General features: G+C 36.4%; 1 protein-coding gene across 1 annotated transcript in view; it reads left to right on the top strand.

The window, feature by feature from the left end:
* The window catches only part of ETNK1 (ethanolamine kinase 1), a 28,486-nt gene extending 18,801 nt beyond the window's left edge, over nucleotides 1-9,685 (top strand). The window contains exons 6-8 of the mRNA XM_024203243.3: nucleotides 1,065-1,225; nucleotides 4,462-4,535; nucleotides 5,637-9,685. Of these exons, the coding sequence (XP_024059011.2) occupies nucleotides 1,065-1,225; nucleotides 4,462-4,535; nucleotides 5,637-5,709 (308 nt within the window). The 3' untranslated portion in view covers nucleotides 5,710-9,685. The remainder of the gene's footprint in view (nucleotides 1-1,064; nucleotides 1,226-4,461; nucleotides 4,536-5,636) is intronic.
* Nucleotides 9,686-15,968: the final 6,283 nt, after the last annotated feature.

Genomic DNA, 15,968 nt, shown 5'->3' with positions numbered 1-15,968 from the left:
AAGAGGTATAGGCAAGATTTCAGGTGAAGGAGTGCTGTAGGGAGACATTTTTAACACATGGTAGAAAATGCAGAGAACCACTTTCTACCACCAGAATATTGCATAGGGCTAATGCTGGGTGAGCAGAGATTGACAAAGGTCAGGAATTTAAGAGGAGCAAATCCAAGGAGGGCTTTAAAAAGGTTTGAACTGGATCCTGAAATGGAAGAGAGTTGTGTTGTCATTCTTATATACAGAAGATTATATTTTACCATGTGCAGAATACGAATTCCAGAGAACTTGGACTTGAGAAGGGGACTTAGTCCAGGGGACAGAGGAAGGTGAGGGTGAGAATTTCAGCGGAGATGGAGTTGAGGCAGAGGCAGTAGTATACAAGGCAAAATTGTAGGGTTTGATAGAGGCAGATTTATGATATGCAGAGAGGAGAACTTGGATCAAGGATGATGAGAAGATTAGACAATGGAGACAAATGAAATTTCACAGTTCCAAAGAGAGGGAAGGAAAGGAAATAGAGTTGTGATTGAGTAGGTTCCTTTTGTGTAAGGAATTCACTTCTTTCTGAAACATTAGCTTAATTTTTGATGAAATATAAGTATACCTGAATGTCTCATGTTTTGTAACAAGGATTCAGATTGCATGCAAATCTATTTTCTTCTTTCACTAGAACTTATAGCGCTCTTTGAATTTTCGTGGGAAGATTTTTGGGGAAAAAATTCATAATACAGATGCTTTATTTTCATGGGACTTTCCCCATACAATTGTAACTTGCTGATGTTCAGATTATACCAGACCACAAATACACATGTATGCTAGCAATGGTCAAATATTTAAGCATAGAATCTTTCATAATGTTAGTGTCCTCTTTTGTTTTTCTTTTGGGTTTGAGGGGTATTCATTGATAAGAGTATCCGAATCTGTTCATATTTAGTTTACATATGGTACACATTTGCAAAGTTTCTGAAAAGTATAGGTCATTTATAATTGTGAAGTCAAACATCTGACTTTTAAAAATATATATAAATAAATGTTAATTCTTTTTGTTTGTTTGTTTTTTGTTTTTGAAGGAGTGAGTGAGGTAGACTACAGCCTTTATCCAGATAGAGAATTACAAGAGCAGTGGCTGAGATCCTACCTTGAGGCATACAAGGAATATAAAGGTTTCGGTACAGATGTTACTGAGAAAGAGGTAGAAGTCCTATATGTGCAAGTCAATCAATTTGCATTGGTAAGTTTCTCAAGATTATTAATGTATATACAACACCCCAGGTATGCTTACCACTTTCCAGCCAAATAAAACGGAGTTCCCTGTCCCAAGGAACTTGCAGTCTTAAGATTATGCAATACCTGCAGGAAATCTTTAATACAATATAAGTGTCAGCTTTTCTTACTATTACTGATGGAAACCATTATGCAATGAATATTGTTCAATTTCTATTTGTTTATGTGTTAGACTAACTCAATGTAGATCTTTGGAAAGTAAATGGACTCACTGCTAGGCCTTTACTATCTGGATACATTTAGTGGCTTTATTCCCTAGGTCAAGGCCTTTCTGATGAGGTAAAGCCAGCTAGAATCCATCATCTAGAAGCAACACATTTAAGTTCACTGCAGATTTTTCTTTCACTCCTCTGTTTAACCCTCTTCTGTGGAGGAGCAACTGTTCTTCATAGGATATAGTTTCCCTCAAGCAGTAGCGTAAGTAAAGTCAATTTGATTGAGAGATTTCTCAGTCTCAAGGAAGAACCTAAGGATACGTCTATACTATCCGCTGGATCGGGTAGTGTTCGATGTATCGGGGATCGATTTATTGCGTCTTCTCTAGACGCGATAACTCAATCCCCGAATCGACGCCTGTACTCCACCTCGGCAGGAGGAGTAAGCGGAGTCGACGGGGAGCCGCGGTGGTGGACTCGCCGCCATGAGGATGGCCAGGTAAGTCGAACTAAGATACTTCGACTTCAGCTACGCGGATAGCGTAGCTGAAGTTGCGTATCTTAGTTCAACCCCCCGCCCCGCTAGTGTAGCCCAGGCCTAAGTCATGGAGGGATCTTTCATATTGGCCAATAAAGGTGGGCTGGCATGATAGATTCTCAGTCCTCCTGGCTTTGGTAGTAAGGAATAGATATCAGGATTTGAACTGACCCCATATGTAGTGAAATGAGCCTTACCAGGCCTTATCCTAGATTATTTTTAATTTGAGAACCAAAGAATCTGAGTAATAGAATATTGAACTGTGTGACATGTATCTGGAGCAGTAAGTGTGTCCCTTCCATAGAAATTTTCTAAATAGCATTAAGGTTTAACTTGATAGTTTGAAATCAGTCACCCTGTGTTGATCATAGAATATCAGGGTTGGAAGGGATCTGAGGAGGTCATCTAGTCCAACCCCCTGCTCAAAGCAGGACCAATCCCCAGAGAGATTTTTATCCCAGTTCCCTAAATGGCCCTCTCAAGGATTGAACTCACAACCCTGTGTTTAGCAGGACAATGTTGAGTTGAGGAAAGTTAATGTGGCTTTGCCTCAAGAGTTTGATGTTGATTTTTGTTTTTTTTTGTAGCATAAATGTGTGTGTATATAGGACTTTACAGTAAATAAAATTTGTCAAAGACCAAAATTCTGTGTTTGAAAAATAAAAGGAACCACTGAAGTTCTTTGCATCAAACGTACTTTGACGACTGTACATAGGACACTCATGTCTTGATGTATAGCAAGAAGCTGAAATTTTGGCTCTCTGGTCCTAGATGCTCTTCCATCCTTCCTCTCCTTCCACTGATTTGCCTCTGAAAAGCTGTATCTGCTATCACAGTGCTGGAATATTGCTTAGAACTGACTTCCCAACACCACTTCTTAAAGCTCTAAATTATCCCTGGTCCAGTTTAAGTACTGTCCAGGCTTGTTCATGCTTTGTATAGGAGATGACAGCATGAGGTGTCATGGCAGCAGTGCCTCTTACCCTGCATTTACTTAGGCTAAAATAAAGTCTTTACAAGTGCAGCTATAATGCCTAGTATGCCAGTGGATGTGCAACTCTGGACAGCTAGTATGGCCTTATGATTCCAGTACTCTTTCTGACTTTTTGGCCCATATATATCTGACTAATCTATACATGGCTTCTCCAATTTTCTGGCAAAGGCTGGTAGTTATAGTGAGGAATTTTAGTTGGCTTTCCAAGAGGATGATCCACTAGACGAGTCTTTATTAGAAAATACTGCTCATTTGTTGTTAGCGCTGTTAGTACCAGCTGTGGTAATTATATTCAGCTGTCCCATTTACTTAAATTAGTAAAGCTAGATTTGCAGCTATATAACTCTGTTTTTCAGAATATATAGCATTGTTTCATGAGCTCTAAACTTTGTTCATATTAATGCTGGAGGGGGGGGGGGGGAGGGAGTTTCTATTTACTGAACAGCTTAAGACCGATCTGTAGACCACACAAGTTGTACAAATACTGTAAAATTTAAAAAATAAGGGTTCCTTTAATGTTGACTAAACTTCATTAATGTGTGAGGTCATGTTAGAAAAAACAGGAACTAGAATGAATGAGTATTAGTGTAAAACTCCAAACTGCTACCATTAGACAAATTGATCAAAACTTAAATAAATGCATTAGTGAGATGTTAACGTGCCTGTGCTTTGAGATATTTTCAGATGTGCACTCACACTGTACAGCCTTAGTAAAGGAATTTAAGTACAATACTTGGATTATGTGGATGCTTCGGGAAACAATTTAGGTCATTATTGTAAGCTTTTATTTACAGAACATAAATAGAGGTATGAAGTATCACTTGCAACATGGGTGGTCCAGAAATCATATGCATCTTTCACAAGGGGATTGTGAAGCTGATGGCCACAACACGCAAGTTTCAAAGTTTATTAAAACACATTAGCAACCGTATAATTCATGTAATCCATAGCTTCAGTCTGACATTGAACATATGCTTACAAACTGCTTATCTAAACTTTAACAGGAAGTGGGGTCAGAATAGATTTGAAACTTATGGAAATGCTGAGTTTTAAATGGTTAGTCTCATTAGCAGCACTGGAAAGTGAAGCATTCTGGTGCCAAATAATATCTAATATCTGAAACACAATCAAACAAGTATGTAGATTTGTAATGGTTGTACACTGCTGGAATTCTCTTTATCAAACTGAAGCATAGGTCATTTGTTAACGCTATTGAACAAGACCCTTTCTAGAAGGTGATTCTCATGTCAAGGTGTTTTTTCTACACATCTAATTGACAGCATTAGGGTTTATAACACTTGCTGGTATCTGGTTTCAGAAAACTTACATTTTAGAACAAAATCTTTAATTATAAAATCACATTTTTTTTTCTTTTTTTCTTTTTGTAAATTATAGAATAGTCCTTCAGACAAGCCATTTTGCTCATTCCTTTTAACATATACTTGCTTTACAGAACATTAAGCTAATAATCTTTCACCAATTATTTTTATCTTTAGGCCTCTCATTTCTTTTGGGGATTGTGGGCTCTGATTCAAGCCAAATATTCCACCATTGACTTTGATTTTCTAGGGTAAGTGACTGTACTGTCTATAAATAACAAATCTATTTTCCTCGATTGGAATCCTGACTTTCAGAACTACACTAGGTCTGAGCGAATTGATCCTGTTTTGTTAATAATATGTTCAAGCAGGATGCTCCAGAGATGACCGTACACAATTATTTTTATAGTGAGATTCTATTAAGACAATCAAGATGTCCGGGTAATGTCAGTTCATCCATAAAAGTCTGGATTTTTTATTTTATTTATTTTGCTTTTTGTGGGGAAAAAGTCAACCCTGTATTTTATATAAAAAATAAAATAAAAAATTCTTGTGCTCCAGTATATAGTGTCTTCCATGCATGCGTTATCCAAGCACTTGACAATTATTAATGGATTAAGCCACACGAGCATGTGTTTGGTAGGTGGCATTTACATGGGAGAAGTAGAGGCACAGAAGTTAAGTGGCTTGCTCTTGGTCATACATACGTAAGTGTTTATGGCAGAGCTAGGAATGGAGCTCGGATTTAAGAACCAGGAGATCTGTTCTTATTTAAAAAAAAATAAAAATCCTTCCTTCCAAATAGCAAGGGACATTTAGTCTAATAAATTCTGAATATTTTTCTTTTTAGTGTCTTTTTGAGATACTAGCTGATGTTATTGTGGGGTTTCATGTTCTTATGAAAAATGTTTAAAATTGTCAAATGAATGCCCCTTGCAATATGAAGAAGAACCTATTAAGTTTATCATGACAAGATTGTGCATCTTTTTGGAAATTTTGCTGTAGCAGTTAAGATGCTAGCTTAGTTCATACTTAATATGACTCAGACTAGTAACTTGTGACTAAGCTGATGAAATAGTATGTTGAGATCATAATTTGTTCACTTGAATTTGGTATTGAAACTCACTGGACTAGTGAATCAGTCATAAGATTCTCAAAGGTAAAAGACACTGGATAGTAACCAGTAGATGGCACAATAAATTAAACAAAAGCATCACATGGTACTCCACAAAAGCATGTTGCTGTTGTGAAATTTTACAATAAGATTTCACGACTCTTGCCATAAACATGATCAGACTCTTAAGGAACTTTCATCTCTTTGTAACTTTGTTTCAATTCTATCCTTTTAATAGGTACGCAATTGTTCGTTTTAACCAGTATTTCAAAATGAAGCCAGAGGTCACAGCATTAAAGCTTCCCGAGTAATGAAGAACTTCAGTTCTCCTCAAGTGGATAAGCGATCCTTAGAATCCTTTCTGAGAACAGATACTGAAAAAGCTAAACATTTTGTTTAAGTTCTGTAATGTTCACTTGGTTGTTTTGCTTTACAAATGATGCCTCTAAACAAGTCTTAATGTTAAATCTAATAAGAAGAGCATACCTACTGTTGATATAGAATGGATTAGAAATTTGCTAAATCTATAAGGCTGTAGAGATGGCAATTTAATCCTTACCTAAGTAATTTAACATATGTTGTATGTGATTTATTTATTATGAGTTTAACATGATTCCATTGCTGCTTTCATCAATTTCTGTAAAGGTTGAGTTCAGGCAGTGAAACTGTTCCAAAGGATTTGTTTTTTCACAACTTATTTTATTAAAGTGACATTAACTTATATAAAGACTGTATATGGTCAGTAGAGAATCTTAATCTTTAACTGTATACAAAACAAAAACAAAAAAACCATGAATAGTGGTCATTTACTCTTGAAATGCCAATCACTGGTACCAAGTAATTGAGGGAAGGAAGATGAGGATAAAAGCAATTTTCTGCATAACAGTACTTTACATTTTATAGCAAGGCCTATCTACTTATTAGGGTTAAATATCAGCATTTTGACTTTCCTTCTGCTACTATTACATAGTAGAAATCTGAAGGCTTTATGGCCACCTGATTATTTAGGAACGTGCATAGTATCTGACAGGAAACGTACCAACCTTAACTTGTATGGGAGAGTTTCTTGTTTGTTAAATTTTTCCATTTATTTTAAAGACCACTATTCCAAAATCTCAATAAATTCCTTATGTTCTGAACTATATATATTACTGCAACAGGATAGACTATTGGGTTTAAAACAGTGAACATGAAATCCCGTTGCTCTTGGGAGCAAAACAATACCACTTCAGTTAAAGGATACATAGATTTTAAACCTTTTTCCTTCCTTCCTCATCTTTCCAGCTTGGATTCTTGTCTTTAAATATTTAGGTCCAGTAGTTGTAGATTCTGTTACATTTTCTGGTTTTCTTGCTGTACTGATGGCAAAAATATTAGTAGCCCAAAGTCTCATGTTCAAAGGATGTTCTTGAAATGTGTGAGGTTTGAACAATGGGGCTTTGATCATCCTCAATGTTTTTTAAAAAGCTATTATACCAAGAATGGTTTGAAATACAAAATGTGAATTGAAAAGAAAATGTTTACTTTGTGACTGTATGTTGAGAGAAGTTGGGGATGATGCTTTAAATCTTGGAAATTGCTGTGTTGTTGAGCAGTCAATCAATTCTGATTATTACTCTGAAAAAACTTTGCACTTTGGTCACTGAAGTGCCCACACGTACAAAGTCTGCGTGTATGCACATACAGTATGTGCAAACACACTCACCGTAGGAGTAGATTTTATGGGGAGCCAGTTGCAGACTCGGCAAGAATATTTATTCAATATTGCTTTATAGCATATTGTCAAATGCAGATGGGCTTTACAAAAGCGTAGCTTGTTTCAGGATGCTTAAAGCAATGACATGGATGAAAAACTTTCACCTTATACACCACTTTAAATAGTGTTCTGTTATTTTACAAAAGCAAGTTTTATTCCTTAAAACTAGTTTGTATTCATCACCTGGTGGTTCCAACCATGGATTTCTTACAATCACATTCTTAAAATTTTAATATAAATGGATAAACTTTTCATAAAAAAAACTTGAAAGTGGGTAAGTCTTATTTAGTACTTACTAAACTAGTTTATTAAATTGGACAGATTCTTTTCATAGTCTAAATAAAACTGACCAACTGAAATGGCATTTCCTTCTGTAGCATTATCAAGGATGTTGCTAGAGCTCATGAAAGTGACAGCGAACAGCTTTTTAATCTTTGTACCTGAAAAGTTCTCTCTTCGCTAAAAGTATTATTCTGCCACACTTACCCACATTAAGTAGTATCTTGGTCCATAAGTTGTCCCTTTAATTTCAGCAAGACATCTCTTGAAGTAAGGTGCTACTTAGTGTGAGTACCAGTGTTGGATTCTGAAAAAAATTATTTCAAAATAAAAACAACAAAACCCCCTTTCCTGATAGAGTAAAGTGACAACTTAATTTCTGGCATTGGTAACACATACATATTTGAGAGTGAGCTTTCAAAGTTTTATTTTTAACCTGGTAAATTGGAACACTTACCAGATCCCCCTTTCTAACTATCCCAAGGAGAACTGTTTTAAAATATATACAGCGGTGTCTGTTTATTCTGAAGTACAGTCTAGCTCTTATTAGCCCTAATTCTTTTCAAACTCTTTGGCTATTCAAGAGTGGTGTCCCATACTCTCTGATGAGAGAACCACAAGGTCCAAAGAAGCCCTGGTAGTTTGACCCAGAGAAAACAGCTGAATGAGAGCTTCTTGAGTAAAGTGCTGGCTGAAAGAGGCTTGTTAACTGTGTGAGCAAAGAATCAGCTGTTGTTCGATTCCTATTGTGGGAAGCAGGACTTTACAAAGAATGTATGAACAGGATGGCATCAAAGAAATACCTGATTACATCATCAGTCTCTCCTCCTATTGGAAACTGCCTGCTAGAACTTGAAAATTGGGCTAACCATTCAGGTCAAAAGAGGGTGACACTGCAGATCATTCCTTCTGCAAGAGGGAGAGGGCAGAGCTAGGGTGTCTCCTGTGCATTTTACAGATTCCATTGTCTCCCTGCCCTAGGAGCTCTTCCTATGCTGGTACTGTTTCAGTTTGGAATTGTACTGTAATTTTTTAAAGGAGGTGTTTGTTTATATAGTGCAGGTAACAATCTCTGCAGGGGAAAAGAACGTAAGCTTTTTGTGACTGGATCTCAGCCTCAGTCATGTTGAGCTGCTAAATTCCACTGAACTCCTTTCACAAACCTCAAAAACACTTTGAGGCAAAGATATTATAAATACAGTAATCTTTGAGCCATTTTTAAGAAGCACGAGACTTATCACAGAGTTATAATAGGAGACTTTGCAGTATAGTAGAGACTTGCATTTTCATATTGCACATTAAAATCCATTTTTAGAAAACATGGCTGTGCAATGGCTTCCATTTAAGACTAGCATATGCAGCAAACGTCAAATTCTTAGAGCAGGTTGTTCGTGAGAGATGTTATTAGGAAGTAGTTACTTTTTCCAAAATGAAATGCCAGTCACCTGGAGTCTCACACTTCAACAGTTTTATCCATAACTACTCAGAATTTCCTCTCCTATAGAGGGCATCCTACAAACATGTTCAAATGGGAACTTGGGATGGTGCACGGTGCAAACTTGGGTTTGTCACTGCAAATACCCTACGGCCTGAACATGGGTGAACTATTGAAGCCTTAAAATAAGGAACGCCCGTTTTGTTAAAATTCATTTCCTCATTCTTAGTATTTTGAGGCTATTTAAAAAGAAGGAAAATGTCTCAGAGCTCTAGAAACATCCATCCTGGCTTTGCGTTGCCAAGAAGATACTCTGTTGCCTTTCTGTTAAGCTAAAAGCTTGAATGCCCAAATTAATAACTTTTACTGTATAGTTAAACCTATATTGTAAATATAAAGAAGGTTGTTAGCAATGGCATTCATGCATGTGCAGCATCAGTCAATAGACCATAGTGGCCTGGTTGCTTTTGTAAAGCAGAATTGTGTGAATTTTTTTCTTCTGACACATTTCTACAATCAGACCAGGTTAATCCATGTCTGATTTAATAAGACATTTAAGCATCAGAGCTTTTTAAATAATAGCCAGTGTCATGTAATTTTAAACTCCTTCATCTAGCGTTCTTCTGCATTTGAAAAAGGAATTGTCAAACTGACTCACATTAACCGGGTCTGACTGGATATGTATATACAACAGTGTAAATAACCATTTGTAAATTAATGTGAATTGTACCGTATCTTGCATTTATGGACTTGTGTATTGCATTGTACTCTCTCCTATTTTGTAGAAATTTTGATGTAAAGAAAAAATCCAACTTTGTGTGTGCTGACTTCTTTGTTAAATTGACCATATTCAAGGCATCTGTGTTGTGTGATAATCACATACATTACCTTTAATGGAGCATATTTATGTTTCATGTTAATAAGGTATCCATTATAGTCTACTGCCGCCATTGTCTTTCCATGTGTTTTTATGTTCCCTTGCTTTTGGGGATAAATGAATAGTAATATGCTTAGTTGTGGGAAGAGCTATTCTAGTAACAAGGCAAATGAAAAATGCTAATTAGTGGTAAATTTATTGTCTTTCAACATAGGGAAACTGTTACATCTGATACTCACATCTTAAACATTGTCATACATCACGTGTCATTGGCAGCCAGTAGTATCTGCTGAAAACGTGGAAGTTTTAAGTACACTTCTTTAAGACGTATTGTTGTTCCTGTGGTGACAGAAGTTTGTTAAGGGAACATGTAGACAAATTCCTAAATTAGAAGTTTCCAGTGTACATAAGCTGTGTAATGACAGGAGGATTAATTACTGTTGTGCAACTGTGTATTGTATAATAAAAGGCCAAATAATTAATATACTTCTATCAGTTTCCAGAATGCTACAGTAGCTAAGGTACCAACTAACTAGTAGCCCATTCATATTTATGGAAACTGGTGTCTGCTGGGTACATTCTTCTACCAAATCCTTTTGAAGCCTAGATGGATAAAATACAGGACTAGTACACAACTTTCTCTCTCAATGTAAAAGCTACCTTCCCTGGACGTGTAGTAAAATTAAACAGTTTATTGATGTCTTGCATGCAAGTTGAACAAAAGCAATAGTTTGAAGCAGATTTGGTACCGCTTTTAATAAAATAATCAGCTGTTGATGCCAGTATTTCAACTTCGAAGGGAAGTTATGGCAATCTACAGGTATCTTCGTTCCCTTTGAGTGCTTACTGTAATCTATTAACTGAATTCCCTTGGACATTAATTCCATTTTTCTTGATGCAGTATCCTTTCACTGTTTGCAAGCCAGAACTATTCCCATCAAACTTAGCCTTATTCAAATAATTAATGGCCACTGTATCCACCATACAAAGAAATAAAGACTTTGTATCATAATCAGTTTCTGGTTTAGGAAGTCCCCTGGAGATTAGGGAATTAACCTCAGAAGTGAAGTGTAAAGTTTTGTACACCAGCTTCTCTGAACATCTTTTCATATACAAACTGCCATCTATCTTATTTTTAAACTAAGTTCTTTAGCTATCTACAGTGAAAACAGAAGAGCTTTGAGCCTCTTGCCACTGCTATGTGTAATAGATTTGCTGGAAAATGTTGGTACATAAAATATGGAGGGTAGGAGTATTCAAATATTTTGGTTGTCAAGTTCACAAACACATCTTGGTGCAAGTCTTCTATCCTGTTTATCGCATATAAATATACCAGACAAAAGACACATACACACTCAAAAGGTATATATGTTAATATTGTCTAGGATCTTCAATGGTGCTGTTTGATGGTAATTAGATCCCAAAGGCCTAAGTGTCAAAAGGTCAATATTGGAGGGGAAGGGAATAAATACAGATAAGAGGAAATAATCCAGTTGAAGCACGTGTTCAGACTTCTGTTTTTTGACCTCCTTATACTTAGGCAGCTTATTGATTGGATCAGATTATAAAGGAAAGGGAGCTCATTCCAGCATGATGAAGCCTGGATTTCTTTAAGAAGGCAGTTGGTGGTTAAGAGACATTAAAGTATACCCTTACTTCCTTCCCACCAAAACAACTTTTTTTTTTTTTTTTTTTTTTTTTTTTTTTTTTTAAATAGACATAGTCATGAAATAGAACAGCAATTTCCTGGTAAAACCTTCATTCTTTGTACCAGTTGGAATGTAATTTCTTTTGTTGGGGAGGCTTGTTTTGAAGGCTATCGGGAAGGTTGGCTGCATCCTACCTGGCTGTGAATTTGAGTTGGGTTCTTCAGTGGGTTTTAATGTTTTGTATTTTGATTAATAGGTTCTTAGATGCCTTTTGAAAAGGCTCTTAAAAATGTGCAAGTACTAAACTGGTAAAGTTAGCACCTAGTTCTACGCCATTCCTCATACCATGCAGGATGTAATTACAGTTGCTGAACAGTAAGAGGTGGATCATATTTCCAGAGAGATTCTAGTGCTGGTAGTGTGCATTATCACAACTGATTTTTGTTATACATTTGCTACTATGGATTTGTTGGTTATGAAGGATATGACAAAAGGCTGACCGTGTTCTTGCGCCATGTAGGTGTTCCTTTTGCTAACTGCACAGCTAGAATGAGGGAGGCTCTCCAAGGTGGTAGAACCGCACAAGTCCAGAGGGTACATGACTAACTTTGTGGCCTACAGACCTCTGGAATGGAAAAGAAAATGTGTAAATCGTTTTCACATGCCAGTTGTGTGGTGCTGCTCTAGTGGTGTGATGAGACTGGAAATTCCATTGTCTGACTTCAAGTGGCTTTACCAAATGAGCTGTTTGTGTAGTTTTTTAGGTTCCTAGTTACAGTAAATGAGGGAATCTTCTAAAACTATTGTACTGTATTTTTGTCAGTGCACAATTGGCTAGTTTGCATAATATGAAGTATTTGATTCTTTAAAATGCTGAATAGTCTAGAAGATTCTCTTACTTCAGATGCTTTAATAATAGCTTCTTCATTCACTGTCAAGAGAAAAGTTGATTGAAAACAGTCCAGTAGTGTCAGAGGAATGGTCTAAGCACGGGACTGAGATCCATGAATACCAGCTAATTCAGGAATTGCTACTGATTCCCTTTGTGGCCTTTGAAAGCTGTTTAGCTTTTCTGCCTCAGTGTCCTCAACTTGTAAAAATGGAGAAGAATTTACATGTCTCCCATGGATGGTGTGAGCATTAACTTAATGTTTGCAAAATGATAGGAGTTGTAGTTTCATGTAATGCCCCTGATCATGTTTGTTTTAAAATCACTTATCTTTATATGTATATATATATTTTTTTCACACAACTGGGGAGAAACGCACACAAAACGCAATGTGAAACTGACTTATAGGTGGAAATGGTGTAAATTACCAAACACAATAAATTACCAAATGCACAAAATAAACTGGAAAACAAAAATTCTAATCTTCGTTATAATTTTAGCTGTTTACTTCTGATTGATGTGAAATCTTCAGTCAGAAGTGTGTGGAGGTTTTTTTGTTGTTGTTGCAATGACCCTTTCATTTGTGTATCTCAGATACAGTCTGTGGTAGTGTAACGCAGTGTTGTACATAAGAGCTTTTGATTAGTCTCAGCACTGAGAATGTATCAGTATCTTAAACAAATATAACTTGAAGTAGATTTGTTGGTTCACAAATTTGTATTAGCCAGCTATCCAAAGCCCTGTAACACTTGCAAAGATAGGACTATTGGATAATAGGAATACTTTCCAATGTCATTTCATTGTTCCACAACATTTTTTCATTGTTTTCTCATTTTTAGGTTGCTGTTAAGTCATATGTCCTGTGAATAAAATGCTCCCAATCTTTAAAAAAAAATCATTTCTTTGTCATGGAGTTAACATACGTTCTGTTCATTCATCAGTTTTCATTGGAGTGAACCGTTTCTTTTGAATGAAACATTGTTGGAGCTATGTTATAATAAAGGCCTTCTACCATTGATTAAATGAAGGAATGTATCTTTCAAAGATTTATATTGTGTAAATAATTTAAAACTGGTTGTAACAATAAAGCTGGTTTCTAACTGCATTATTAGCATATATTTTGATTTTGCTTTTCACTTGAGCTACGCATGCTGCTATCTTTTACTATTGTCAAGGCTACATATTTATTATAAACACCCATTTCCAGGTGTTCATGACTCATCTGGAAATAAAAATTCCCTGGGGCTGGTACTTGGCTTACAAAAACTATAAGCCTATTAACATTTCTATTTTACAAATTAAACATTGCTAGGGCCATTAACTAGTACATGTTTTAAGAGGGGGAGGGAGTGGAGAAGGTATGAATGAACCACATAACTGCTGCTGCTGCTAATAGCAGTCAAGCAACTGACTAGTGCACATACAATAGTTAACTACCTTCCAAGAAATATGCTGTGGATTTTACTATGCATATTTAGGGCTGGATTATCACCAAAAAAATCAGACCCATGTCAAACATTAAGTAGAAATCTCCTTTGATATCTGTAGGGATTACTGCCCAAACTGATGACACAATCTTGGCCCTTTGTGTTCCAAGGCTCTAATAGCGGTTGACATGTTAAAATGCAGCTTGACATCATCTTACTGGAGAGGCATCCCCTCACACACCAAATAACACCCTGTCATCGTTCCATCCTAAAAACGGGGCATGGTTTTTTTAGTCGTGGCCAAATTATTTATATCAAACTGTCTGCAATGAGCATATGGGGTTGGAGGGGACTATTCCTTGAGCCAAATTCTGCCTTCTATGTTGTACATGCAATGCCAACTGCTGTCAATGGGATTTATATTTAGAATAAGATTGAAGAGAGCAACATTTTGTCCTCCGATTACATGCATATATGTTTGAAATAATGTCTGCCATTTCCTATGTATAGCTAATAGGGGGAGATAGAAAAAACTGATGAGTCTTTTAAAAAATAAAAAAGCTGAATGCAAATGCAAAGTCCAGTATTTGAGCTGTGTGTAATGACCCTACAGTGGACACTAAACTTAATTTAAATGTATATTTTGTTGTATTCTATTTGTCCTTCATCTGATCTCAAAGAGAACATTAACTGTCAGAATATTTCTTTGAATTAGGAAAGTAGTGGTAGTATGTTCACACTAGTGAATGCTATAGTTGCAATTGTACCCATTGTACAATGGGCTTAACATGCAGAGAGAATTGTTCAACATACTGAAATGCACTTTGCAAATCAGTGACAGAAATCCAATAAAGGAGTGCTGCCTAACTTCACGTGACAATGAATTTCCCCTCATCTTTTACAATAATTAATAATGTTCATGGTAATAAATACTCAGAAGTAAATGGTTTTAGATTATCAACTGTGTCAGCTTCACTTGGGCCTTTATTGCCCCGAACAAACCATTTACTACCTCCAGTTCTTTGCTGCAAATGTAGTGATATTGCCGTTACCTAGTGGATAACTTTTATAAACTCTGAACATTTTATTCTAAGTAGTATAAACTATTAACTTTAGTTTTAAGTTTATTATGTTTAATAATAAACTTAAGTGCTAGAGTTAAATCTACACATGAAAGGGCTTTATGAAATCAGTAACTGATTTTTTTTCTCTTCTGGAATCCTCATGGCTTTCTATAATCCTTCAGTTGTGCCTTGTCTTCTATTGACTTTCATGATTTTACTAAAAGTGAATTATCATTGTGGACCAGAGGAAGCTTTGAAAATCTGCTAGAATGAGAGCCCACTTCTGCAGAGCAGGCCTTCCCCAAACTTGTCTTGTCTTAGGCACACACAAAATGCAGGAGCCCTTAATGAGCCAAAAGTTGGGGGAGGTACCTTGATAAAGGTACAGTGTGAGGGCAGTTCATGTGGTAACTGCTGTGATCTGTGTGATAAAGGGATATGAATGGGGCACAATGTCAAAAGATTTCTGTAACGATAAGGATTTTCCTTGAGAGGATGAAGCTTGGGTTTTTGGTCTGTTTTTGAGGGGGAGAGCAGAGGGACACATACTAGATTTTACATTCAAAATTTAAATAGGATATTTACAAAATGTTTGTGCAACTATGGCAAAAAATAAAAACCCCTTCATTTGCTATTTGGCAGAACTGCTCCCTAATTGTATTCAGAGCCATCTATTTGAGTGACAAATAAGCTGACGTACTGTTTAACTTCTGTTAGCACAGCAGAATCAGTGCAGCTACGGCACAGTGATTTGGAATCTGTTTTGGTTTGTGCATCGGCAGACTTATTAACTAAGATTTCATTTCAGAATCAATATTTATTACTGGATATGAAGTAGGAACTCTTAAAACATTCCCCACAGCTTGGCTTTGTAGCACTGGCATTTAGGGAGAGAAATCTTTTTAGTTGTAAACTAGCACTCAGGCAGTAAGCATGGACCCCATTTTCCGTGCAGCTCTTTTATAGGTCTTTTGGATGAGACCATAATCATCTATATCCTTCCTGCTGTGTATGAACAACGGAACTCTTAATAAAAGAGATTACACCTAAGTTTTTTTTCCTCCCTTGCTCCTGAGTTTGTTGCATTCTCCATCTGCCTGCCCTTTGTCCCAGCAGAAGCTTTCTCTGGTGCTATGCAAATAAAGATCTTGTCTGGGTTTTGGAGCCTTTGGGATGAAAATTTCTACACTTATT

The sequence above is a fragment of the Terrapene carolina genome, unplaced genomic scaffold (genome assembly GCF_002925995.2).
Source record: "Terrapene carolina triunguis isolate 2854851 unplaced genomic scaffold, T_m_triunguis-2.0 Scaffold112, whole genome shotgun sequence".
Lineage (NCBI taxonomy): Eukaryota > Metazoa > Chordata > Testudines > Emydidae > Terrapene > Terrapene triunguis.
The sequence above is the reverse complement of the archived record's forward strand: the minus strand, read 5'-3'. Positions and strand labels throughout refer to the sequence as shown.